General features: G+C 42.1%; 5 protein-coding genes across 5 annotated transcripts; 3 read left to right on the top strand and 2 right to left on the bottom strand.

Moving 5' to 3' along the window:
• The first annotated feature begins 2,252 nt into the window (after window positions 1-2,252).
• LOC131890474 (solute carrier family 35 member G1-like) lies at window positions 2,253-4,616 on the top strand. Its single transcript, XM_059239823.1, has 4 exons — window positions 2,253-3,111; window positions 3,181-3,452; window positions 3,669-3,845; window positions 3,913-4,616. The coding sequence occupies exons 1-4, from the start codon at window positions 2,493-2,495 to the stop codon at window positions 4,171-4,173; spliced, it is 1,329 nt and encodes a 442-aa protein (XP_059095806.1). The 5' UTR covers window positions 2,253-2,492; the 3' UTR covers window positions 4,174-4,616.
• A 256-nt stretch (window positions 4,617-4,872) lies between these two features.
• On the top strand, window positions 4,873-8,022 carry LOC131890476 (uncharacterized). Its single transcript, XM_059239825.1, has 3 exons — window positions 4,873-5,231; window positions 7,554-7,657; window positions 7,734-8,022. Exons 1-3 carry the CDS (start codon window positions 4,992-4,994, stop codon window positions 7,801-7,803), a joined length of 414 nt encoding a protein of 137 aa, XP_059095808.1. The 5' UTR covers window positions 4,873-4,991; the 3' UTR covers window positions 7,804-8,022.
• Window positions 8,023-8,783: 761 nt separating this feature from the next.
• Window positions 8,784-10,871, bottom strand: LOC131890472 (uncharacterized). The gene is made up of 2 exons (XM_059239822.1): window positions 9,707-10,871; window positions 8,784-9,438 (listed from the first exon to the last, which is right to left on the bottom strand). The coding sequence occupies exons 1-2, from the start codon at window positions 10,674-10,676 to the stop codon at window positions 8,957-8,959; spliced, it is 1,452 nt and encodes a 483-aa protein (XP_059095805.1). The 5' UTR covers window positions 10,677-10,871; the 3' UTR covers window positions 8,784-8,956.
• A 529-nt stretch (window positions 10,872-11,400) lies between these two features.
• Window positions 11,401-17,140, bottom strand: LOC131890475 (uncharacterized). Its single transcript, XM_059239824.1, has 4 exons — window positions 16,915-17,140; window positions 14,179-14,654; window positions 12,303-12,461; window positions 11,401-11,961 (listed from the first exon to the last, which is right to left on the bottom strand). Exons 2-4 carry the CDS (start codon window positions 14,621-14,623, stop codon window positions 11,543-11,545), a joined length of 1,023 nt encoding a protein of 340 aa, XP_059095807.1. The 5' UTR covers window positions 14,624-14,654; window positions 16,915-17,140; the 3' UTR covers window positions 11,401-11,542.
• Window positions 17,141-23,641: 6,501 nt separating this feature from the next.
• Window positions 23,642-24,350, top strand: LOC131890471 (uncharacterized; the record flags this gene model as incomplete). Its single annotated transcript, XM_059239821.1, is given in 1 exon segment — window positions 23,642-24,350. A coding segment is annotated over 1 exon segment (448 nt), but the record flags the coding sequence as incomplete, so codon positions are not given.
• Between the last annotated feature and the right edge of the window lie 113 nt (window positions 24,351-24,463).

The following is a 24,463-nucleotide window of genomic DNA, read 5'->3' as shown; positions in this document are numbered from 1 at the left end:
ATCCCATATTCCCACATGGGGGCGTATGCCTATATGTTAGGAATGATTTGCACATTAGTCATGTACAAATGTCGAATGGAGAAGTAGAGGTCTTAGTTTGTCATCTTCGAGGTCTTGATTTGTCTATTGTTACAATGTATAGACCCCCTTCTTGTTCAGCAAGCTCTTTTTCGTCAGCTCTCCAATTCACTGGAAATGAGTTGGACCTGGCAGTTTGCTCGAAGGTTTTCTTTGTAGGGGACTTTAATTTTCCGGCTAGCGTTGTAGAGTGGGAGGTTAGTCCTGATGGGTATATTCCCATTTCGAAATCGACATCTCAGTCGTTCGAAAAGCTGGAAGAATTCGCGATCTTGCGCAATTTCTCCCAGCACGTTGGTGTAGCCACTAGAGAGAATAGCGTTCTCGACTTGGTCTTTTCCAATGACCCTGATCTGATCCAGTATGTCCATGTGACACCTACTAATCTGTCAGATCATCATGTTCTTGAGATAGGGTCGACCATTACTCAAAAGCCGGCGTGCTCTAGAGTAAAACCGGCCAAAAAGGTCGGTTTGGCTAAGTTCAAGTTCAAAGATGAACATTGGCCGTTGATTATAGAAAGATTAGAAGAACTTGACCTGATTTCAATTCTGAAACAGGAATCGTCCATAGATGCAGCCATTGATAAGTTAGTTTCAGTTTTTAAGGAAGTTTGCTCCAGTTTAGCAATCTCTGAATGTGTTCCGAAAGGTGGTACACGGACAAAAATTCCAAAATATAGGAAGACTTTGTTCAAAAAGAGTTGCAAACTAGCAAAAAGGCTGAAGAGCACTTCGAATCCAGTAATTGTGGCTAGTCTCCAAAAAAAGTTGGACGTAGTTCAGGGTAAGATTAAGGCCTCCATCGAATATGACCAGTTACAAACTGAGAGTAAGGTGGTTCAGGAGGTCAGGTCGAATCCGAAGGCATTTTTCTCTTATGCGAACTCTAAGAGAAAAATGAAACACTCTGTTGGGCCTTTTGAGGTTGATGGGGCAGCCATTAGCAATGTAGAGACTATGGCTAACATGCTTGGAGATCAGTTCTCTAGTGTGTTTTCAACCCCACTGAGTTCGGAAGCAACAGCTCATTGCTCTGAAGATGAGTCTGTTGAGATTGACATGGTTAGTCAAGCTGAGCGTTTAGATGATCTTGTAGTCACAGATCAAGATGCTTTAGAGGCCATAAGGGACTTGAGGCTTTCCAGCTCTCCTGGTCCTGATGGTGTGACATCTCAGTTTCTGATGAGATGCTCACTGGTTCTCGCTCCTGTTTTCTCGTACTTGATGCGCTGCATCTTGGATCAGGGCAAGTTTCCATCTTCACTAAAGTTAGCTCATGTTGTTCCAATTTTTAAAGGGGGAGATAAGTCGCTCCCCAGTAATTACAGGCCGATTTCTCTCACTTCGAATATTGCGAAGGTGTTTGAGAAGATCATGAAGTTCAAACTTGTTGAATTTCTTGATATTCATGAAGTCCTTCCTCCTAGCCAGCATGGGTTCCGAGCACATTTTAGCACGGTTACCCAACTGATTGAACATATTGAGCGGGTTATTGAGGGACTAGAGAGTCATGAATCAGTTGATGTAGTTTATCTCGACTTTGCCAAGGCCTTTGACAAGGTAGATCATGGGCTTTTAGTTAACAGGCTCCATGAAATTGGGATCCAAGGCAGGGTTCTCAATTGGTTAAAAAGTTTCATTTCTGGTAGGAAGCAATTGGTTAAGGTTGAGGGATCCCTTAGTGACATACATGATGTCAAGTCAGGTGTTCCCCAGGGTTCGATCTTAGGGCCCCTCTTGTTTATAATATTCGTTGCCCCGCTTCAAAAGCTTAGTATCACTGCCAGTCTCTCTTCTTATGCTGACGATACAAAGTTAGTTTCTGGTAGGAATGGCCAAGATTCCAGTAGCCTTGCAAAGGACTTAAATCGAATCTACTCTTGGGTAACTGAGAGTAATATGGCCCTGAACGGAATGAAATTCCGCTCAATTCGTTGGTAGACCAAATATCACATAAAAATTGAAAGGTAATAAATAGACGAATTATAATCTTTCATTTTAATAGTACTGGGGATTACATTCCCTGTAGCGGTTAGAAAAGCCCGTGAAAAACCAAACCAAGAAAAAAAAAAAAATTCAAAGACCATAATCAACTTTAGATCACCAAATCTTTGCGTTCGTCAACGACTTTAATGCTAAAACATATCAGGGCTCTTCGTTATAGCTCACAAACTTCAACGAAAAAAAAACCCAATGTCTTGAAATAGGGCAAGCACAGCCAAACCCATACAATCAACTTTTAGGCGTCATTGGTTATCGTCGATAACAAAAGGAAACCAGGACGAGTCCTTGCAGGCTATTGTAGGATATCCAGCTCAATTTCGTTGCCCTCTTGTTGCTACTCGGGATCTTAATCAAACGCAATGGCATTCTCTTTCTGCGAATCCTTTCTCCTACCGAGGTGGTGAGAAAATGGGTCAGGATGTCCTGTCTTCTCTCCTTACAGATCTGGTGGTCAAGAGCGATGGGACAGAAATATTAGCCAATCAGAAATGTACAAAACCAAGCTCCCGTTCCTCATTGCGTGGATTGAGTTCGTTTGACTCGATTGCCGTCACTCAGTCCATTCCTCCGGGGTACTCCAATGTGATCACTTGTTTCGTTCAAATCAAAATGAAATCCACGAACTCGCCAGAAGAAGCCAAGGAGGCATCGTCAGAGACCCCATCTTCCGCATCCCAATCCATTAACAGCATGAAGGATAATGTCGGGGCCCGAATCCGAAAGCACTGCGACCGGACTTTTGAGCGCCTGGACAAGACTCACCTCCCCGTAGGCCATGTGTTGGCCTTTGCTTCAAGCATGATCATGTCGTTCTTGTCGTTCATCGTGGTGCTGATTCAGAGCGCAGATTCCTATGTGATTGCCGCCTCGAGGAACTTGCTAACTTTCCTGCTCTCCCTTCCCATGTTGTTTGTGATGGGTGTGTCACCATGGCCCAAGGAGAACAAAAAACTCATCCTAACCCGAGCCATATGCTCCACTACCGCCATTCTACTAAATTATTACGCTCTAAAGAATATGCCCATCGGTAAGACCATGTCTGTAGCTTTTATTCAGATATCTTTCCATAAATGCTGTTTCAAACGATTTACTTCAGGCGATTGTCAAATGATTTATGCTACCTCCCCCGTGATGGTTACCATTTTTGCTTGGGCAATTCTGAAGGAACCCATAACGGCCAACTCAATGGTGAGCATTTTGACCGCTATTCCCGGGCTGATTCTCATCATCCAGCCCCCTCAGCTCTTCCCAAAAGATGAGGATATTGAGGGATCAGTGGTGTACCAAAATGCCACCTACGCCGCTTTGATGTGCTCCTTGGCGGTGGTTTTTGTGGGAGCAGCCACAGTTTGCTCTAGAAAACTTCGGGTAAGCGAACCGGTCAAATACCGAGTACTGGGGCAAACATTTGAGTGCCCACCGAGTTCAACCATGGCTTTACCATGACGTAAAAGAGTGACTAGGTTTCGTGAGACAGAACTAGAGAGTAGCGGATTATCACCCACTCGCTCACGAAACCTAGCCACCTTTTGAAATAATTTTTCAAATTCAATCTGATCTAATGCATATAAATATCATATATAGAATGTTAATTGCCTGATCTTGACCGTGTGGAATGGTGCTTTTGGTTCAATCCCTGGCTTTGTGATCTCATGGTACGTTGGATCCTTGGCAATGCCTTCAACCATTGATCTGTTGTGCATCTTGACCATTGGATGCATGGCCATGATTGGGCAGAACATGTTTATCTGCGCTGTCAAGGTAAGCCTGCTTCATCAAAATAATACAAACTCAATGATCAAAATATCGTTTTAAACTCGTATTGCAGTTCGAAGCTGCCGGAGTAGTATCCCTGATTCGGAAGTCCAGCGATTCCTTCATTGCCGTCCTAATTCAGATCTTGTACTTCCAACAATACCCCAATACTTACACCATCATAGGTGAGGTTATGATCTTTTTTGCCGTAATCTACTCCAGTGGGTATAAGATTGCCAAGACCTCGAATAATTTGTGGATGCGCTTCTTCTTCTTGGCTGGGAAACCCAAGAACATCGCCATTCCGTGTTTGAGCATGGAAATTGGTCCTTAAGTGCTTTATTCCTTTCATACAAACACATCCAATCTACATACGTTTAAGCATCCATTCAGTTGTCAGTTAAAAACAGATCAGAATAAAAGAGCATGAAATGTCAAGTTTTCCCAATTTGTTCATCGTTCCCGTGATGTAGCAGCTTTTACGCAGACCCGTAGAAAACCAGCTTTGAGGCGGTCTAGTTTGACCGCAAGCAACTTCATGTCATAATATATTAATGCTATGAGTCGAAAGTTTCGAATCTATCTCCGATTCTCTCGAGTCAGATCTAATATCAACTTCAAGACTCTCACATTGTTTACGAAAAAGGACATTGAAGAAAACCGCCAATGGAAGAAAGGATGGAACATGACTTTCGTCTATCTATCCAGAAATATGTGCTTTGTCAAAAGTGTGATGCACCATTAGCTCTCATGTCATCTTAAGCCTAGACGTTGTTATGGGTTTCTTTAAATTCAAGTTGGGAAGGCTTGGGTTTTCCCATTGAAATCAAGATTCCATCACAAGTTCGATTGAACTTGTCATATTATTACAAATTGATGATTCTCGCCTCACACTGAACAGTCACTCTCTCTGTTTCTTCTCTACGTTCGTATGTTCCATGGTTCTTCCGCGGATCCCAAGCCTATGATTCCAGTAGTTCATATCCGCTTTCACCATCCTCTCAGTCGCTTTCTTTACTTTGCTCTACCTGCATCTCCGTTCTTCTTTCTTCTCTTCTCTCTCTTCTCTCTCTTTGCGCTGTTCTTTCTTTCGTTTTTTTGTTGCGTTCCTTGTTCCAACCCCAGTAGTGTGCCCTCAGTAAGTGCTCAAGGATGGGTAATTCTCATTGGATCGGGGAAGTGGTCACAGAATACGCCGAGGTGTTTATCATCATGACCCCGTTGTTGGTGGGGGTCTGTCTTTGTTTATGTTGTTGGAACTGCACAGCCGATCAATACTCGACTGGATTCACCTCTGTCCGCACATTTGAGCACGGAATCCGAGGTCCAGGGAATGTTCTCATTCAGAGCATGGGCCACCACACCGAGGTCAACAAGAAGCGAGGGTTTCAAGTAAGACCACTGAGGGACTTCCCTTCATTGCACTCGAGAACTTGCGTGATGAATCCAATGACAAGAGATCAGACCTGGTCCAAAGACAATCACAGTAAAGACATGCATAGACAAGAGGGATAGACCGACAGACAGAGAGGGAGAGAGAGCTTTGATTTTACTTCGCTTTCTTGCGTGCGGCTCAGTTACTAACTTTGAAGACACAATGGATGTAAGACATGCAAACTTGGCCAGTAATTGACCATCAATGTGACAGGGGAGATGAAGAAGGCGTATTTTCTCATTTGTTTTGTCGAGGTAATAGATGGATGGATGGATGGAAGTAGGAAACTTGTGAGAGACGAAGGGCCTTCCTGCGTTCCTTACCTTGTGTCAGAGGGGAAGTGTGTGAGCGAAAGAACTTCCAAGAAGTGAGTGCTGCTGTTGGGGGCTTCAAAATCGTCTTCAAAAGAAGTGCTATGATTGGAATCGATATTGTCTAGAGTCCCACTTTGAGAGAAGAGATTCCTATGAAGGTAGCTGATTGATGCTCATGAGCTTTTCTTTTTTTGAGGGAATTCGTTGTAATGAATTAGAATATGAGTTACAAGTTAGGTTTTATTCTCTAAGGGCTATTCTTCGGGGCCAATGGTTCAATTATTGCTTAAGCATACAAAAACAAAGATCATGAATATCAAAACAGAAAGATTTTATCATCTAAGAAATATTGTTTTTGGAGTTTGGCGATTTGTTGAGGGTCTTTGTCTTTAGTTCAATGGGGGGGGGAGAAACAAGCATTTGGAAATGTGTATTCCCAAGATTATCTCACTGGGGTAATGTATTCTGAACAAATATCGGCAGTATAGTCAATATACATGTAAGCAAATAAGAAAAACAGTCATTGAGACCGTAAAATATAATGCATTACATTTAAGATGAAAGCAAAAGCAAAAAAGATTTCACTGCCAATTTTCAAAGATTGAGCTTTGAGTTAATAGCATCATTTTTCAATTAACACAGACTTGGTTTTTAAATAAATCTCTGTTCCTTAATTAAAACGTTGACCTCGTCAATTGTTAATTCGTTAAATTTGACCAATTTATCGAATCATTTGCCCAAACCTAGATACATTATGTTTCCGATCACGTTAACAAGCTTTAAAACAGACACGTAGGTAATTAATGACCGGCGGAGTAGCATACCTAACTTGTCTCTGAACGGGTTATGATAGTGTGAAATCGTTTTTAATCAATGGAAAAAAAGCCACCTAACCTAATCTACAGATTAACTCTCGCCGATTTGACGCTCAGTTTTGGAAATGGCGCATCTCTAAAATTCCGTCTCTACCTCTATGATAAAATTGATGATAAAATGGAAAAAAGTTCGATCGGTCAAAATATTGGATCGGCTCGAAAATTGAAGACAGAACCTTTGATTGAATGAACATACCACATGTTGGCATTGGCAGACATAAACGCCCCTGTCTCCAGATGTTCTTGTTTGCTTGACTAAAATATAAATACTTTGAGAAGGGGAGTTTCATTTTCCGAATTGTTACCCTGACCGAGAATTGGCCTATGGGTGTACATGTACTAATCACTTTGAATTTCTTCAACGCAATAGATATTATGTTCACTAACCTCTAGGGTCTGGTTACAATGTTTCAGTAGACACTGTTATTTTTTACGTGGTTCGTTAGGGTCAATGGGAGTTACTTGGGAAACTTGGCTTTCTTTGCGGATGTACGAAGGTAGCCGCCATTGAGGGAACAATTGAGATGAAGACGAATTCCAGGGATAATTACTTGATGTTGCAATTGATACCGCACACACGATCCTTTTAAAGGTCTTCGAAACATCCATAGAAATCGATTCAAGGTTACATGTAGCACATATGCGTCTGTTATCTAGCCTAGACGCCTTGGAAGAAACTTAATTTCGCAGATAGCTTGCTTTTGAATCATTTATGAGTGGCAGGGTGCCAAGAAGTAAGATCGCTTCGTAAGTCGAACTCTTGCGCTTTTATATCTTTTTACTTTGCCATAACAAACCAGCCCCAAGGAGAATCCAGACTGGAAAGCATGGATCCAAAAGCAGTTAATCTACAACATCATCATTAGCCAAGGTATGACCTTCTCACTTTGTCGGCGTAGCAGGCGTAGAAAAAGACTAGAAATATGAAACGAACATACGTATTGCATCCAAAGGAAGCATCTAATGGGCTGTATGGGTAGGATCTTTTATCAAAGAAAATGGTATGCTCTGTTTGCAAAAGAGTTGCGTAGAGTTGACATTTCCAACTTATGAAGTACGTGAAATTAAGCATCAAATAAACTCGTTTCAGGTACTGAAGCCAACACTCTCCGTGGAGTCTCATCATGAACATTACGATGCGCCACATATGGCGGGTCCTTCTGGTTCAAATCACAAATCGAAACATTGGTCGAGGTAAGTGATGGCAAATTGTGGCAAATCTCTGATGCATTGATGGAGCAAACAAGTGACATTATTGAGCCCTTTTCAGACACCCCCCAATCCCCTCTTCTCACGGTCTTGGTACCAATCGTCATTCGTCGGAGAACTTTCGCCATTGATTGTTTTGGATTGGAACATATTTTCGATGTGGTCCCAAAACCCTGATGACCAAATCCCAGATAGACAGAGCAAAAAAGCTTTCTATGTGTTTTCCACCCAAACCCACACCTGTATTGATGTTGGAATTTATACATGGCCATATATTGGTTTGCCTTGATGCGTTATAGCCAGAGGCAAACCATTCATACATTCAGAATGAAAATAAATTTGACCTGAAATTTCTGTTGGAGAGGAGTCTCTTCCTTGTAATGCCTTAATAACCTAGATGGTGCTTCATACATTAAATGAAGCACCATATCACAATCTTGTTCTAAAATAGAGAAGATAAAAAATCTGAAATTTGATATTTGTGTTCTCACTGGTCCTACCATGAAGCATGTGTCACCACGCCTTTACTGATGACTAGATATTGGCACCAAATATTTTTTATTTATTTATTGCATCTTCTGTCACTTGCCATTTCACGATAGTTTTAGGAAATGAATGTTGAACTAATACAGTTCAAGAAATTGTTGAACGGTGTCCCAAAATTGGCGAACAGTTTTGTTAATGCAGAGTTGGAAGCACTGAATGAGCTTCAATCATGGTAGGTCTTACCGCGATTGTGGCGCAGCCTGGGTGGCCCACACGACTGAAATCAGAGCCGGTACTGTATAGTCCCTATAGGTAGCTGAATCTCAGTGGCAATTACAAGGGGCCTTGTTTTCTATGTCTATTCTATCTATGCCAAAATATGCTATCAACAAAGCGAAAACCTTATTTCATGAAATAACGAGTTAACAAATTGACTCCAAAACTTCATTAGGTCATTATAATGCTTCAATGCTCTCGATCTAAAACTATGAATGAGGCCCAAGAACCAAAGTATCCTGAAGGAAGCAATTGAAAAAAACCTTGTGTGCTCTACTTTTTCCAATTTTTATCCTCATTAGGTCGCCATGTATTGGCGAAATTTCAAGAACATGATTCAACTCCATGATACATCAAGAATAAAATCTTTTTTTGACGAATAACATCAAGATCCAAAAGTGTTATAAACATATCTTCATGGCATCCATGACGCACTCCCAAAAGTTCATGCACTTTTATCCCTTCGACAAAATACGACTAGAGTTGTGCAGTTTTTTGAGTGAAATGACTTTTTTTAACATTTTAGACGTCCAAACTTCCGCTTCGTACTTCTTCAAACGAATGGCACGGTTGGCTCATGAGCAATCTCACGTCTCTAAATGACGGAGGATTCAGCTCAGGGTCTTCCTGTTCATCATATTCCAACAAGCTCATTTGCATTGTAGTGGCACGCTCTTTCTTGGATGGTTTCCTCTTTTCCTTTTCAGAGTCGAAACGGTAAATTTCCTTCTTGGTCGAGCATTTCCAGCAAGAGATCAGCGTGCCAATCACCAAAGACATCAACAACAAAGATGCGATCAAAGCAATAGGAAGGGCAAGTCTGGTCACCATTGTATTGGAGTCTGACGAGCTCTTGGGAGTGACCTTGTGACTATTTGCGTCGCTGTCCATTGCCACGGAAGAAGGTCCCACCTCTTGAGGAGAGTCCAAATATTTGCCGTCTGAAAACGGTGGCGTCAACAATGTCTGACTCGACTCGGTGATGTTGCTGGATGTGTCCACTTCTGCAGACAATTCCAAGGAATACTTTAGACATTGAGATAAGTTGCGAGAAGCTGCTCTATAGAATGATTGGTACCGAAATTTTGACCAAGAACAAATTTCAAATTTACGAGCCAATCGACGGACAGAAAGGCAGCCTTTGATGGTGGTCAAATTGAGATTTAAATATAATTTGCCTGGTTTGCTTCAATCCATTTTTTAAGTTTGAAAAAGGCCCAAGTTCAATATCATTTCTCAAAAGATAGAAAAGTATTCCTTGTTTAGTAGGACTGTTGGCTTGATCCGATTGAGAGGTTGTCCCTCGTGTTGATGAATCTGGTTGAAGATTGGTGGATACGGAAACGCTGTCCAAGAGAGCAACAATCTTCGAGGTGAAAGGCATTTCATTGCCCCGCTTTTGGTTACTGTCAATTACCTTCAACAATGGAGATGTTGTGGTGTTTGAATCACTCCTTAGTATTGTTATATCTTTAGTTAGTTCCACTACCATCGATGTTGCTGTTGATGTCGTCGTTATCATCGGTGTTGTTGGTGTTGTTGCTGTTGTTGTTGTTGTTGTTGCGGCGGTGGTGGTGGTGGTGGTGGAAGTAGTAGTAGTAGTAGTAGTATTAGTAGTAGTAGTAGTAATAGTAGTAGTTGTTGTTGTTGCTGTTGTTGTTGCTGTTGTGGTGGTGGTGGTGGTGGTGATGGTGGTGGAAGTAGTAGTAGAAGTAGTAGTAGTTGTTGTTGTTGTTGCAGTGGTGGTGGTGGTTGTAGTTGAAGTTGTTGTTATTGTTGTTGTTGTGGTGGTAGTTGTAGTTGTGGTTGATGTTGTAGTTGGTGTCGCTTGAACGTTCAAATTTATCCTTTGGTGGCGTCTGGTGCCCGTGTTCCAAAATGAATATTGTTCAACCTCACAAATCCATTGACCCGCATCATCTAAGGTGATATCTTGCAAATGAACTTTACATTCGTTTTGGCCATAATTTCCCGTATATTTCATTCGTTGCCTAAGACCCCAAGAGCAACCTTGCCGTTTAACTCCACCCGAGGACCGCTTCCACTCAAACTTGCAATAATCTTTGGACCCTGATTTTCTCCAATCACAGAATTCGAAATGGCCATCGCTTTGACATAACAAGGTGAGACTATCACCTTCAGTGAGCACTACATCCTGGGAATGGGCGATGATGGAAAAGCCCTGGGCTTTTGCTGAGTAGACCAGAATTAACCAAAAAGTCATCACTTGATTAGGACCCATGGTGAACTACTGACAAAATATTCCTATGTATAGACCCACAGGATGCTAAGGACTTATCACATCCACACGGACATTGAGCCTTCGGCTTCATCTTCACAAATAGCTTTTTTTTCTTTTTTCTTTTGTCTCTTGTCTTTGTGCTCTACATCTCAAAACCCCTCAGCTCTTCTCCAGAGTCCACCCTCTTTCGGTATATTTTCCCGAAGGAACACCCCCCTCTCCCCCCCCTTAGATCTGCTTTAAGTCAATACACAGAGATAGAGTGAGCAAAGTGCATGTCCCCTCTATTCATGATCATTGATCATGATCAAGAATCTCGAGAGACAGAGATAGAGAAATATATGGAGAGGAATACTAGTGCACTATAATGATAATAATAATAATACAAGAGACTCCACTGTTTGGAGAGTGAGTAGCGATCGATAGACAGGAAAGGTCCCTGGTTCGATTCTCTTGCCGGACCTTGCTCAAAGCAACTCGGTTACGCTAATCCACACGGAGAACTAATCTGTTATCTTCTGGACTTGACATTGCACTGCATATCAGGATTGTTTAGGGATTATATGAATCAAAGATTGATTCGATATCCCAAAATACCAAGAGTCCCTAAGAAAACCGGCATCAATATGGCATGCTCGCTAGATTTTATCAAAAGTCTACGTGACCTGCCTAAGCCTAACATTTATTGAAGAACAATATGCGTTATCAAGAAAGACTACGAACATAAGGCTTCCAGAGAGAAAATCTGGAGATCATTCTCCAAGTTTGGATGACATTTTATTAACACAATCAAGCCGAAAATCTAAAAAGAGATCATTGAGCACGACTTGTATTTCTACCATGACACATTCCAGTACTAACCAGTACTAAAGCTCACTCCTGGAAGTTAATGGACTCGGGTGGTTCATCTCCGGATCATTATCATAAGGACCCGTGATGTCATCCACGTCATCCAGGATGGTGTTCATCTCAACTTTACAACTTGAACTCTTGGGATTGGACTTGGATTGATGGTCTTTCCAATCACTGATCAAGAGTTGACGACGGCGTTGTCGAAGGATCAGATATCCGGCAATGCACACACAAAGCACCAACAGCAAAGAGCCACCAATGATGGTGCCAATGAAAGGAATGGAGTCCTCATCATCATTGATAATGGCCACGTAGTCTTCCTCGGCGTCAATCGGCTCGTGAATTCCAATACGAGGGCTAATATCGGAGTACGTTGGTCCCATCTTGGACCCATCCGAAGATTCGTTCAAAGGTTTGGTGTCAATGAAGTCGTCTGAAAAAATATTTTGACAATACTTTCACTCTTCTAGCTTCCACGGGGTATAAACTAGAGATAGGATGTAATACATTTACAAAGCTGAGCTTTCCAGAAATTTCGAGTCAATCCCAGAGTGAGTTGAAAAGTTGAGTTTGAGGCAAGAGGCAACCCTGGTTGAAGTAAGACAAATCTGGGTTAAATTTCGAGTCTTGCTATTATCAATGTCTTGTGCCATTGAAAATGCATTGCCATTTAAATGCATTGAAATATGCCATTGAATATGCCATTGAAATGCATATTGGTAGCCTTAGGTTGCAAGCTCCCATGATTATTTATTGGACTCAAGGAACACATACCTTGCAGGGTTGTCGTTTGGATGATGTCCAAAGTTGGGGTTATTGAAAGAGTGGAGGGTGTTTCGGGTTGAGTACTGGATTCAATCACATCTTTGGTATCATCTTTGGGATCTTTGGTGCTTAAATCAACATTTGGCTCGATTTTTGGGTCGATGGGCTCTGAAAAAAAAAATGAAATCAAACGATTTTTGATGATGTTTTGGCCTGTTCAAACAATATGTTCGTACTCTTTTCATAAGCAAATTTATAGTGTGATTAAAACTACATAGCTAGTTGAATTACATTTATACCATATTACACGCGTTGTATTTATATCGCACATTTTTTAATATTGGTCAAAAGCTCGTCACAGGTAAAAGATATTGTCCAAAGGATTGGAAATCGAAAAAGCAATACAATTGAATTGTGATTTGCTACAATGCAAATTTGAAAATGTTCTAAACCAATAGAAAAAGGTAATTGTGATCAATGGTCAGAGGTTATTGCGTTACATTTTATCCACAAAATAAGAAGCAAAGCAAAATGTACTTAAGAAGGAAAAAAAATGTATCAAATTTTAATGAATTGATTTTAAGAGCTCGTGCAATTAATTAAAGTTTTATTCAAAGTTTGCGATTTCATGACATCTCAAAGCTCGTCAAAACTAAAAAGCAAAATATATATATAAACAAATGTAGCAAGTGACCAAGTAGGTTTATGGATTCTCCATGCTTTCGGGATATCACTTATTCGTCCTGCCTAATGCTTAAAAAGACATTAGTAGTCACTAGTTATGCCAATAACATGACAGATCATGTCAGCACAGGATATTTCATTGCAACGTTGCAAATCGAGAATTCGACATGTTTTTTGGCAAGCAATTGGACATAAAAAGAGATAGGAAAAGACCCTGACCTTGATGAATTCGAATAATATTTCGTCTTCTGCACCATGATCGGTGAATGGTGAACGTTATTCTCCACCGATTAGTTGGCGGTGCTACTTTTAAAAATCTTAACCTGACCTAATCAAACCTAATCTAACCTTACCTAAACTAACCCAACCTAACCTAACACGATATTAATAACCCTTAAAGTCTCTACCTAAACCATTTAACATTTTGCCGCAAATTTAAAAATGAGCACCGCCAACTAATCGGTGGAGAATAACGTTTACGTCGGTGAATTCGTTTAGATCGGCACTGACGCTTTTATAGGGCTTGTCAAGTGAACACGTTCATGAACAACTGACAATATTCCATGGAGTAAAGTCAAAGACAAGATGCTCATCCAAACCGCACTGTGCATGCATTGTATTTTGACATTTATTTCATTTTGCCTGCTTGTCTAAGCAAATAACATTGTGATATTGAGCCAATTGGATAGTGCGTTCACCGAATCATACCAAACATGTTCATTTTGTTCGGTTGTGTAACACAGCTCAATCAAAATCATCAGATCATTGAAAATTCAATGGGTGGATGGTGTGAGTTGACTGTGATGTTTGTCTTAGTTCTCCCTCCCCATAATGCCCCAAATCAGGGTGCCGGACCACATTTTTCCTTGAATTTCCTTCACTTGACATGCCCTATTGACGTTGCAATTAGAGTGCTTCATCTAGCCTAAACTTCAATCTAGTTTGGTGGTCTTGAACTATTGCCTTCTAAGAAATCAAAGCGGTTTATTAAGGTATGATTATGATTTAATTTGTACCAATCGTTGCCATAAAAATGGTCTAATTCTAAACTACCTATTCTCATTTGCTCAAGATCCAGTGACATGTGCGTAAATGTAATGCTGTCATTTCCATTGTTCGTTATTAAGGCTACATGTTTCAAAAACCAAGCGGAACGAATTTCTGTATCAACAAATTAGTCGGCTCATGAATGAATATTCACCTGGAATGATAACTTGTGCCGGATCGGTCACCTTTAGCTTGAGCGTCTTCTTGTCCGTCGTGCCTGAAGCGGGTCCCCAAACATAGCTCTCCATTTCGCACTCCCAACTCCCCGCATCCTCCAGATCAGCCTGGGCGATCTCAATGGAGCACTCGTGCTTGTAGTACTCGCCCACGAATCGGATGCGGTCATCGATTCGGTGGGAGCATCGCTGTTTGAGCACGGCATCGTGGCTCTTCTTCCACTCGTACTCGCAGACTTCAGACTTGTGGCGCCACACGCAATGCTCATAGTAGCCATCTGTCTTGCAGCTGAGTTTGATCGTGTCCCCGGTGGCGACCTCCTCTTGGAACGAGGTTTTCACGATGTTGAACGCCAACGAGGACAATGGACACAGGGCAAGGAGAAGGGACAGGCACAGGGAGAGGGAAACCATGGGAAGCATATTGACCCTCGTGGTTTCGGTCAACTACGGACTGGAAAACGGAATAACGGGCAGTGAACTAACCCACATCGAATCGTGGGTAGATGCTAACTTGTTGCGTCTGCTGGTCATGTTATTGATGACAAAGGATCAAAAATTATTGAATGGTCAAAAAAATAGTAACCGCCATTATGTAGAATTGGAACAGGACACATATATATATAAAAGGGGAAGAAGATGTATGAAGTGGAGAGGTATGATGATAGTCTTGATGTTTAGAGATTTTTTTAAATTTATTTCAAAAAATATGTATGTTTATTGCCATGGATTTTCTATATGCTTGGTCGCAGAAGAAGAGTGGATAATTTGGTAAAAGAGGTTTTTTTTCTCGTGCGTTGCTCCTATGAACGGAGATTAGGTGTCTTTGTGTAAAATGCCTTGATAAACCACGCTTGATAAAAATCTAAGTTATCATTTGCATGATAGTAGGTATATAGAACATCCTCAATTTACATGCCAGTGAATTGAAGCTTTTGTGAAATTGAGAAATTTCCAATAACTTTGAGCACGGTGGCCAAACATGGACACCGCTAATAAATGTACTCTAGAGTTTTATCAGAACATGAAAGGATTGATCATACCATTGTCAACTCTTACAAGAAGTACAAATGGTCGAGGCTTGATTTTAAATTTGCAAATATGTAAAAGCTAGTCTTTTTTTATCGTACTTTTGTTGTGCGTGTTCAAAGATATTGCTATGAAATTGAGGAAATATCCGGGAGATGGTTTTTGTGTTCCACTGATTTGAAGAGGTCAAATTCATATGGCAAACTTGATGGCTTTCAACCGTTTATTTAGGATGATGTGCCCAAAGACCCAAAAGCGCCAACAAAAAAGCCATCGTAGCTTCAAACACTTTCAAAAAATTTGTCATTGAATTGAACTTTTTGCGGATCCCAATCTGTATGCTTGCATTAGATTGGCTTTGAGCAGGAAGGTCAAAAAAGAATCTAGTGTATGGTTTGGTAAAATGAAAAATATAACAACCTCAGAACAATAAGACTGGCCAAGGTTTCATGTCAAATAAATTTAGGTACATGTTTTGTCCTTTAACCACTTAGACCACGTGTTCAAGGCTTCTTGGAGCATGATAACAAATATCCCATATCACACGCACAGTCAATGAGTCATGGCTTTTTGACGCCTTCTTCAATAAAATACGTAACTTTGAATAAGAAGCATCCTTGAAAGACACGAAGTTTGTCATGAGTAATATGACATTTTAACCCGAATGGTTACATTGTGATTGCGAGAAGCGCTTGATGTGCATGCGTTTGAAACAAGCATGTCCCTGATTAAAATTGTCATGATACGTACTACCTTGTGGGAATGCATGCATTTGGGGAGCAGGTTATATACAGGTTTATATTCCCCAAAATAATTTTGGACGAAATCATAATCTAGCGACAATATGTTCGAACCAAATCATTTGACATTTTCTTCTGCTTTTAGAAGAAAACAAGGGTTAAAAGTTTGAAAGTCGAATTCTGCTCAGCGAAAGAATGTACTTCGCGCTCTTTCTTTGTTTAGTTTATTTGCCTTCTTCGTACTCTGCCAAAATGCGATGAATATTGAGAGATATTTATCAAACCACACGATTTAACTCACCTCAATATCTAAGGTTATATTATTTTGATGAACAGAATATAGGCCAAAATGAACGACTTGGAAGTGACCATCTTAAAAATGCTTCAGTGTGGTACTTGAATGAAATAGAGCAATAAAAAAAAACAAAAATGTCTTACGATCCATTGATGATATTTTGATTGGCTTCATACCCAAATGAACAAGGCGACATGGTGAATGATTCACATTTATGGAGGTTGGTTACCTAACCAATCCACTTGACCAAAAAAATCTACTTCGATAAAAAAAATGAAAATATAGAAATCCAGGTTTCTTAATTTTTCAAAAAAGAAACACAGCCAAAAGGAACGCATCGGTTCAAGTACTTCTTTGTTAATATACATTGCAAGTTAAGCACCCTCATTCAATATCATCTTCTTTGTCCCGCATCATCATTACTCATAAACATCATGTACTTTGACATCCATTCTGTACAATGGTGTCTAATATGAAACCATGATCATTGAATCTCTCTCATTTGGAGGCCTATCTTCAATATGAACGCAAGGAGAGGACCTATTTAGCATATGCTATCTATCTTTTATCATCTAGCGCCACTCTAAGAACAAGTCCCTATGGTTACAGATCAATTTCAATGAATTGAGTTGACCAGTATAATGGCTTACCTTCCTGACGTATTTGCGTGGGTGTTGTTGAATGGCTAGAAATGGAGTGGACTTCCTTGAATTGTCCCAAGGCCTCACTTATCAGTCCGTCACTAAATTTCTCGTGAATAGGTAACTATAGACAAACAATTGTTTGTAGGAGTAGTTGATCTGGTTTCTTTTTTCTATCGATATCAGTTGTTCACTTCCTGAGTGTCTCCCGTCAACTGAAATTGCTCAAAATTCTCGTCTTTCTTTCACACACTCACACACTCACTCACTCACTCACGTATATAATTCTCTGAGCTAAAAACGTCCAGCCGGTCCAGCTTCTCATCCATAGCATTTGGTGGATGTCTCGAGTTGTTTCGTGAAATAATGACTCATCTGGCCACAACTATTTGTAGCAAATACCTGAATGAACGCGAAACCGGAGAAGATATCAGCCGGCTAAGATTTATCTTTTGAACTTCGTTTAAAGGACTATGCCTAACCAATCAATATTAGATTGGGCCACCCTGAAGGCTTCAGTCGAGTTTTGGACGTCGCGTGAATCACATGTCTTAATGACGTGAGTCATCAAAGGAGGGGGAGAGAGAGGGTTGAGGGGCGTAAAACTGTCTCGAATGAAGATTAAAGAGTAGATGCAATAATAAACATGTGGTTAGATAGTTGTTCAAGACCCGTGGGAGATTCATATCGGCATAAGTTAGCTGCCATGCCATTGAAGCACATCCTCTTATTTCAGGTGAAGCATTGCCAGGCCTGAAAATTCTCGGCTTCTCCACTCACGTGGAACCATTCGTATATTCACAACTGCGAATCTGGTTGGTTACAGTCATTGAATGCATTTTGGTGTTCATACGAATTGGATAAGTCCAATCATGTTCGGAAGCCGAGTTGTTCATGATTTACAACTACACAAGTTGAACGAAGTTGACAGAGACGTATGAAAAACGGGTTCCAAGATAGGAAATCCTTTCTCACGCATTTGGAACGGTTGTGCACAATGAAGAGGATGTAACGGGGATGTATTGTAAACATGTCCTCTGGCAACCTTTAGATCGGCATGGGTGAAATGTCTCCTTTGTACGTTTTTTTAAAATATTTTCTATCAACGTAACCCACGGGTCTTATGACTATGATCAGAAACGGAAACCGATTTTGACCAGGTTTCGTGACATCTTGTAATTTGGTCTTCGGAAAAATACAAAAAAACGCACGCAACATCTTTTAGTTTGCCGAACATAAATTTCAGATGAAAGTAAATGTCAACAACATCGAGGCAAAGTAGGAATATATGAAGCATAAAACAACAGATTTAAATGAAATTAAGTTATGACCTAATAAAAAGATGAGTAAAATTATTTTTAGAAGAGTGCTTCTTATCTCTAGATATGTCAACCGCAACAAATCGACTCTTCGTCGGTACGAGCTTACATTGAAATGAAAATAAAAATCCGTCAAAATGTAGGTCTATAAAAGCTGATCAACACTTTCAACAAACTCGCCATTGCCAGAAGTTTCGAACGGCAAGTCTTTTCAAGGCTGTATTTTCTGAAGACTTGCGAGAATCACCAAATTACGGTGTCATTAATTTTGCATTCAACTTCAACATGATCAAGGTCATCTTGAAGAAAAGGTAGTCAGTCAGTCACCCATGGTACTGACCTCCAATTATCCAATGTGAAAATTTGAAGATTTTCATTCCACTTAATCTACAACTCAACTTCGACAATCTTTAGACTGATTCCACATCCTCGAAAACTCCTCTGCTATTTTCTCGCAAGCACTTGTAAAAACGCCAAAGACACCCAACTATTTGATTCTGGAATACCCAAAGAAGTTCGCTCTGAGGAATGACAATTGGAAGATTTATTTCACGTGAGAGAGATTAGAAAGTGGACGCAATTCTTCTTGTACAATTTGTTATTGCGTCGAGGCCGATAGTAAAGAGAGGTTAGGTGACTGAACGCTAGTCGGTCGTTGAGGACAAAATGTTATTGGTTTTTCGATTTCTTCTCACAGGGAAGGTGGAATGACTGATTCTCTCATAGTAAGTGTCTGTTCAAAAGGCTTTGTCCAGCTTTCATCACTCTGTGACTCACAATCCCATGAAAATCATGATCTTTACAAGCACAAACAACCACACAACAACACAGAAAAAACACCCACACATTTGGCTTCTTAACCTCGAGTTTGGGGGTTTGTTTTATTTATAACCCCTTTAAAACATCCCGAAGATTAATGACTGATTGTCACATTCCTTTCAGTTCTAATGCTAAATTGCCTGAGAAGATTGATACTCTAAAACTTAATGGTGTTCCTCAGCTAATGGAAAGTCTGATTCTCATAGGCAAGATCTCGTTTCAGATTGGTTATCGTTCGATGATGCGAGGCCGTCAGAGTATTTCTGATCTCAGCAATCTACCTCCTGAGAAGGACAATAACAACCTCCGAGGTGGTGTTTCCGACGGAGGTAAGAAACGACACAAAACCATAAAAAATACTCGGAAAATGTTTTCTTACATCAAGGCAACCTCGAAATATTTGGAAACATGGCTTGAATATGCATAACTTCCCCCTGCTGAATAACATTAATCCGACTTGCTGGCGAGTTTGGTTGTCAAAAGTTCTCGATGCTCCATGTCTAGCTTCCTTTCATTGTCAAACTCGTCTTGGCCTAAATTGGAAAGGTTGCCAAGGGGACGCCCAATGTTGCTTTGTTTCTTACACTTCTGAACTAAACTTATTAGCTCGGGTTGATGGCTACGGGGACCCATCGTGGGTATTTGTCCTCGCCCTCCCGAGGTCAGGGTCCACATGGCCCGGCTGCGACCACTTCGAGGATGGACGAAAGTCTAGCGGGCGTTGGCGTGGCCACTAACCGTCTGCATTCTTCACTCCTCCTAGCTGCTCACAACAACAACTACTACCCGCAACAATCTGAATGCAGGTACGGAAGCCGCACAACAGACCCGCCACTCTCATCTCCTTCAACTTGCACGTAGTCTTGAAACTCGGGGGTACGGTGTCGATTCGGACTTCTTATGTTCCACTACTCGATCTCTGTCCGGTCGACCGGTTCGGTTGTTTATGGAAACAAATCGACCAGGATCCAATCTTCTGGATCCACTCGCGTCGTCCGCAACAGTCGGTCAGTGTCGCCGCGATCTACGAATCGTTACAAGCGACACCTTGTCCTAGGTAGTGCGCGAAACGCGGGGTGTGCCGGGTTGCACGGGATGCTGAAATGGCGTGGGGGATGCACTGGGGGTTGGTGGGAAAGGGTAGAAAAGCGAGCACCAGGACTAGAGTCAAGTCGCCGTCTTCCGAATCGGACACGTCGTCGATGGTGTCCACCCCGGGATTTGTGGATTACCTCAATACATTGTCGGAATGTCCGGGTATTGATCGTCAGAGTGGACAAGTAACACCGAGTCGAAAACCTATTCATGTCCGACTAAACCGTCGAGATCGGGCAGTGAGTGAATGTGAAACCATGCCGAGGAGGAAGAAGCAGCTCCAAGGGGGATCAATGGGGTCGCAAATGTCGCCATTATCTCCCTGCGTCAATCCGTGAATCAGCATCGTTCCCAGACAGAGTCCGAATTGAGTAGTTCCGCCTTTTTGGCTTCCGAGAGTGATACCGGACTGAAAACCATGATGAGTGACTTGGAAAGTGGCACTATCAGTGAGGATTCGTTGAACAACGAAGGGATTTTCAGTCCTGGGCAAGAGCAAATCCTGTCCAAAAGATTACATGAAATGGCAGCCAGATTCGCTTTTGACGAATCGAGCACGTCTTTCGTGTCCTCCGCCCTCCAAATTCGACCTTCCAGGAAAGTCTACAAGAAGAAAGAGACATAAATCGAAGAAGCAACAAGATCAAGACCTGAAAGCTTGGAGCTGGAGCTCAAGTCTTTGGAGGATCAACTATCCTTTTGTGAGAAACGGCGCCATTGGGAGGAACAAATTGTGAGCTCGTGGTCGACGGAATTTTTGGGAACTTTACGGATAAACGAAAAAGTCCGATTCTCATACGAGAGCCTCGTGGGAGGAAACGCCTCCTCAGTATTGCCTTCACCAGTCCTCTTACGTCTGTGATTGAATGTCCCTTGCCTCAAAAGAAACCTTTGGCCTTGGATATGCCTGAACCAGTACAAAGTCTCTTGAGACACTTCACGCCCGTTCAAAGCAACGCACCTCATGAAAGATTCAGTCCGAACCGATGGACGGTTCCAAAACTGGCCGCCAAAAGAACGGCCTCTTCGCCGTCCACCCCACCACCGAGTACAAGGCGTTTCCGGGTTGTATGAAATTTCCCGGGCATCTCTCTAGAGCACTCTCGGATCCTCATGGATCCTCCTCCCTGTCCTTCAATCGATGCAAGTCCCTGACATCGGACTTGACCGGCGCTATTGGGATGACCTCTATGTGGATCCCCATGAGCCAATCCGTGCCTCGGCGATTCTCGCGCACTCCAACACGCCTTTCCGCCCTCTCGCAGACGCTCAAAGTCATCTCATTGGAGGGCGGTTGTCCCTAGCCAAGAAGGTCTTGTTACAGAACGCCCTTTTGCCCAACAAGTCTGAAAGGTTAGGAGTCCGTTGTCTGCATGGCCGATCTCGCAATCCTCCTTGGTTCTACCCCCTCTCCTTCTCTCTTTTCGCATCTATCATTAACACCCTTTTTGTTCCAAATTATTTTTGAGTGTTCCTTATGTTATTTTTTACTTGAAGGCAAGAAATGTTTAGGTTTGGCATGCGTTGTCTTTAAGAGTTTTTTGGTTGCTCATTCGTGTTTCAGTTGAAGATCAACGACCCCGAAGTACGGAACCGAGCTCATCGAATGATGCCCATCTTCGCAGGGCTTGCTCGTTGTCCGATCTAAATCGGCCGGCAGTGACACGCAGGATCTTGCCTGCACCTCCCACCAATGGTATGAGTTGCACCTCCCTCACCAATATTCACGGGCTTTTTCCTGCAACAATAGGTTTTGCTTGTTTCTCAATCAAAATGGCACACGACTTTCGGGTTGCTGGAAAAAGCACACACACACACTCAGAAAAAAATCCGATTTTGTATTTTTTAAAGTTATTTTAATTCCTTTGACTTGAACTAATCTAGCACGCTCATTATGAACGATCACTCTCATATTCAGACTCAAAACCTAGATATTTCCCCGCAGTTTCTGGGAGACAACATCGCAGCGAGAGGTCGAATCCAAAAAGCTCATCCTCCAAAATGACCCGAGGGATCTCGAGAGAGAATCTGAGTTTGACAGTGTCTCCTTCGAGCGATAGCATTCCTTCGTACATGAAGTCCACCTCGGCTTCATCCAAAAAGGAACGCCCTGTGGGGGCGGTGGCTCCCCAGAACGGCAAGAGACGATCTTCAGTCTCGTCTGTGGGTGGGGCTCAATCCATCGGAGATCTCCGCCAAATCATCAAAGTGGATGATGACAGCAGCTCCGAGGAAACCAATCGGGATTCGAGTAGCCACTCCGGCGGCGAAGCAATAGCCAAGACCGGTATTTACATACAGGAACTTGAAACACAAAAACCGAATGACTCTATACGAACCCTTTTCAGCCGCGGTGGGACTTTGGAGCGAAGTCCCGTAATCGCATGGGCGGTTCCATCTCGAATCTGTCCTCCTCGGGGTCGCCGTCCCATCCCTCGGTGGCAGGCAACTTATCTCGATCGAGCGTGATCTCACCAAAGTGACCAAGGTGCGGGTCCGCTCTTCGCCCAAAGAGGACAGTGTCACGCTGAACCAACCTCCGCGCCAACGAACCAAAATGAAGACCACCACCATGATCGTCAACGAACCCATCTCGACCTCCACGAGCAGCCCCATGTCGCATCGAGGCGACATTGACGTGGTTCGCGCCCCTTGAACTGGCAACTCGCCGAGGCCACGGCCAAATCGTTGCAAATGGCCTCGGACAACCTCGTGCAGTTGTACAAACGGATATCTTTAGACTACGACCTGGAGGAGACCCAACGAACTGAGCTGCTCCGCGCTCTGGCGGGCTCGGCTGGATCCGCCCAACACACCTTGAGACCGGTGGCACCGGGTCCAATCATGTAAGTTCTTCTTCCTCCCGGAGACCTTCCAGGCACCGCGATCAACCCCACCCTTCTCCAGATGGCAGACACAGGCGCTCATGATGATGATGATGATGATGATTATGCCATAAGACAGCAATCGAAACTATATACAGAGGGTAAAGATCCATTCAGATGTGCATGTCGACCTTGAGACTTGAAGGATGCGGAACAAAAGGACACATTGAATAATAACCCCTAGTAAAGTGACGTTTGGCATGCTCTAAAAGCGAGACTGTTTGTCGACTTCAAGTAAAAATAATAATGGATTACATAGAATAACAATTAGGCTGGCCAAATCAAGTGGAGGCCTTTTGGTGTCTGATAGGTGATCTCTAATATTATTGATTAACTTATATCATGGCATTTCCAATGAAGATTGGATGAAGTCACTTAGGGGAATCCAATATTTTTATCAACAGTTCTGGCGTTTTAGTCCAAGGTTTAGATGCTAGATGATATTTCTGAACATGCCCCAAAAAACTTTTCAAATCTTATCCTGACAAAGTGGGGAATGAAAATTGCCTTTCCTTTTCATAAAAAAGAGGACACCTGTACATACTATATTATTCCTTAAATGCGGCAAGGAAAAGTTTTGAGACCCTGTAGATCAAGTTTTTTTTAGTGTCACTGATTTCGCTTAAATCCCTGATTGTTAAAGAATTAAATAAAAAAAATTATTTCCCAGAATGGCCATTTTGATTTCAAAAAGCCTTCTGTTTTAGTGCTTTGTTCAATAAGAAACGTTTCCTAACCATGACTTGATTAAAAAAACATGTTCTTTCATTGAGTTGGTGACCGTCGGTGTCAAGATTTCAATCGTGGTGGTGGGGTGCTCACCTAATTCTAGCTTCAGCTGAAATCTCGCCTTGGCCCTAATATGGATTCCATTTTACCATGTTTCAGTGGGATCCGTCGGTAACGTCGAGCATGCATCAGATCCACACCCATGGCTTCCAAGCGCCGCCCAACTCCACACCTCTTCTTCAAGGCGTGAACCACACTAACTCGGTGCAGGTGACAGTGGGTCAGCAAAACCCACACATGGGCCCAGATTTCCAGAGCAATCCGTACCTTCAACATATGATCGACAACTACTCGAACATGTACCAAAACCATCGAGGAGGAATGGGCGGGGGATTGGAAGTGGACCCGGGGGCATTCCGGCTAATCCCACCTCACCCACCTTATCTTCATCGACCAATAACAGTCAGAGTGGCTCGAGCAACCAAGGCCCCAGTTGGTTATGACGAGGAGGCCCAAACAACCAAGAGGAGACGGATGATGATGATGATGATTATAACTCCAACAACAACAACAACAGCCCGAGAATCAAGTGCCATCTCCAATGCTTTTGAAACAAACTAAAAAGAAATTACTTAGGGAAAAATTTTTGGCGTTTTTTTTTTTTCCCAAAACTTTTCTTTTAAAATTCTCTCCCTTCCCCACGTTGAAATA

The sequence above is a fragment of the Tigriopus californicus genome, chromosome 11 (genome assembly GCF_007210705.1).
Source record: "Tigriopus californicus strain San Diego chromosome 11, Tcal_SD_v2.1, whole genome shotgun sequence".
NCBI lineage: Eukaryota > Metazoa > Arthropoda > Copepoda > Harpacticoida > Harpacticidae > Tigriopus > Tigriopus californicus.
This window is presented reverse-complemented; position numbering and strand designations above follow the sequence as displayed.

Coding starts and splice junctions, on each gene's coding strand:
- LOC131890474 (XM_059239823.1), top strand. CDS start 2,493: ATGGGTCAGGATGTCCTGTCTTCTCTCCTTACAGATCTGGTGGTCAAG. Junction 3,453..3,668: donor TTTGCTCTAGAAAACTTCGG/GTAAGCGAACCG, acceptor TATCATATATAG/AATGTTAATTGCCTGATCTT. Junction 3,846..3,912: donor TGTTTATCTGCGCTGTCAAG/GTAAGCCTGCTT, acceptor CTCGTATTGCAG/TTCGAAGCTGCCGGAGTAGT.
- LOC131890476 (XM_059239825.1), top strand. CDS start 4,992: ATGGGTAATTCTCATTGGATCGGGGAAGTGGTCACAGAATACGCCGAG. Junction 5,232..7,553: donor ACAAGAAGCGAGGGTTTCAA/GTAAGACCACTG, acceptor AACTCGTTTCAG/GTACTGAAGCCAACACTCTC. Junction 7,658..7,733: donor AAATCGAAACATTGGTCGAG/GTAAGTGATGGC, acceptor AGCCCTTTTCAG/ACACCCCCCAATCCCCTCTT.
- LOC131890472 (XM_059239822.1), bottom strand. CDS start 10,676: ATGGGTCCTAATCAAGTGATGACTTTTTGGTTAATTCTGGTCTACTCA. Junction 9,439..9,706: donor TCAATCGGATCAAGCCAACA/GTCCTACTAAAC, acceptor AATTGTCTGCAG/AAGTGGACACATCCAGCAAC.
- LOC131890475 (XM_059239824.1), bottom strand. CDS start 14,623: ATGCTTCCCATGGTTTCCCTCTCCCTGTGCCTGTCCCTTCTCCTTGCC. Junction 12,462..14,178: donor GGCACAAGTTATCATTCCAG/GTGAATATTCAT, acceptor TTTTTTTTTCAG/AGCCCATCGACCCAAAAATC. Junction 11,962..12,302: donor CCAAACGACAACCCTGCAAG/GTATGTGTTCCT, acceptor ATATTTTTTCAG/ACGACTTCATTGACACCAAA.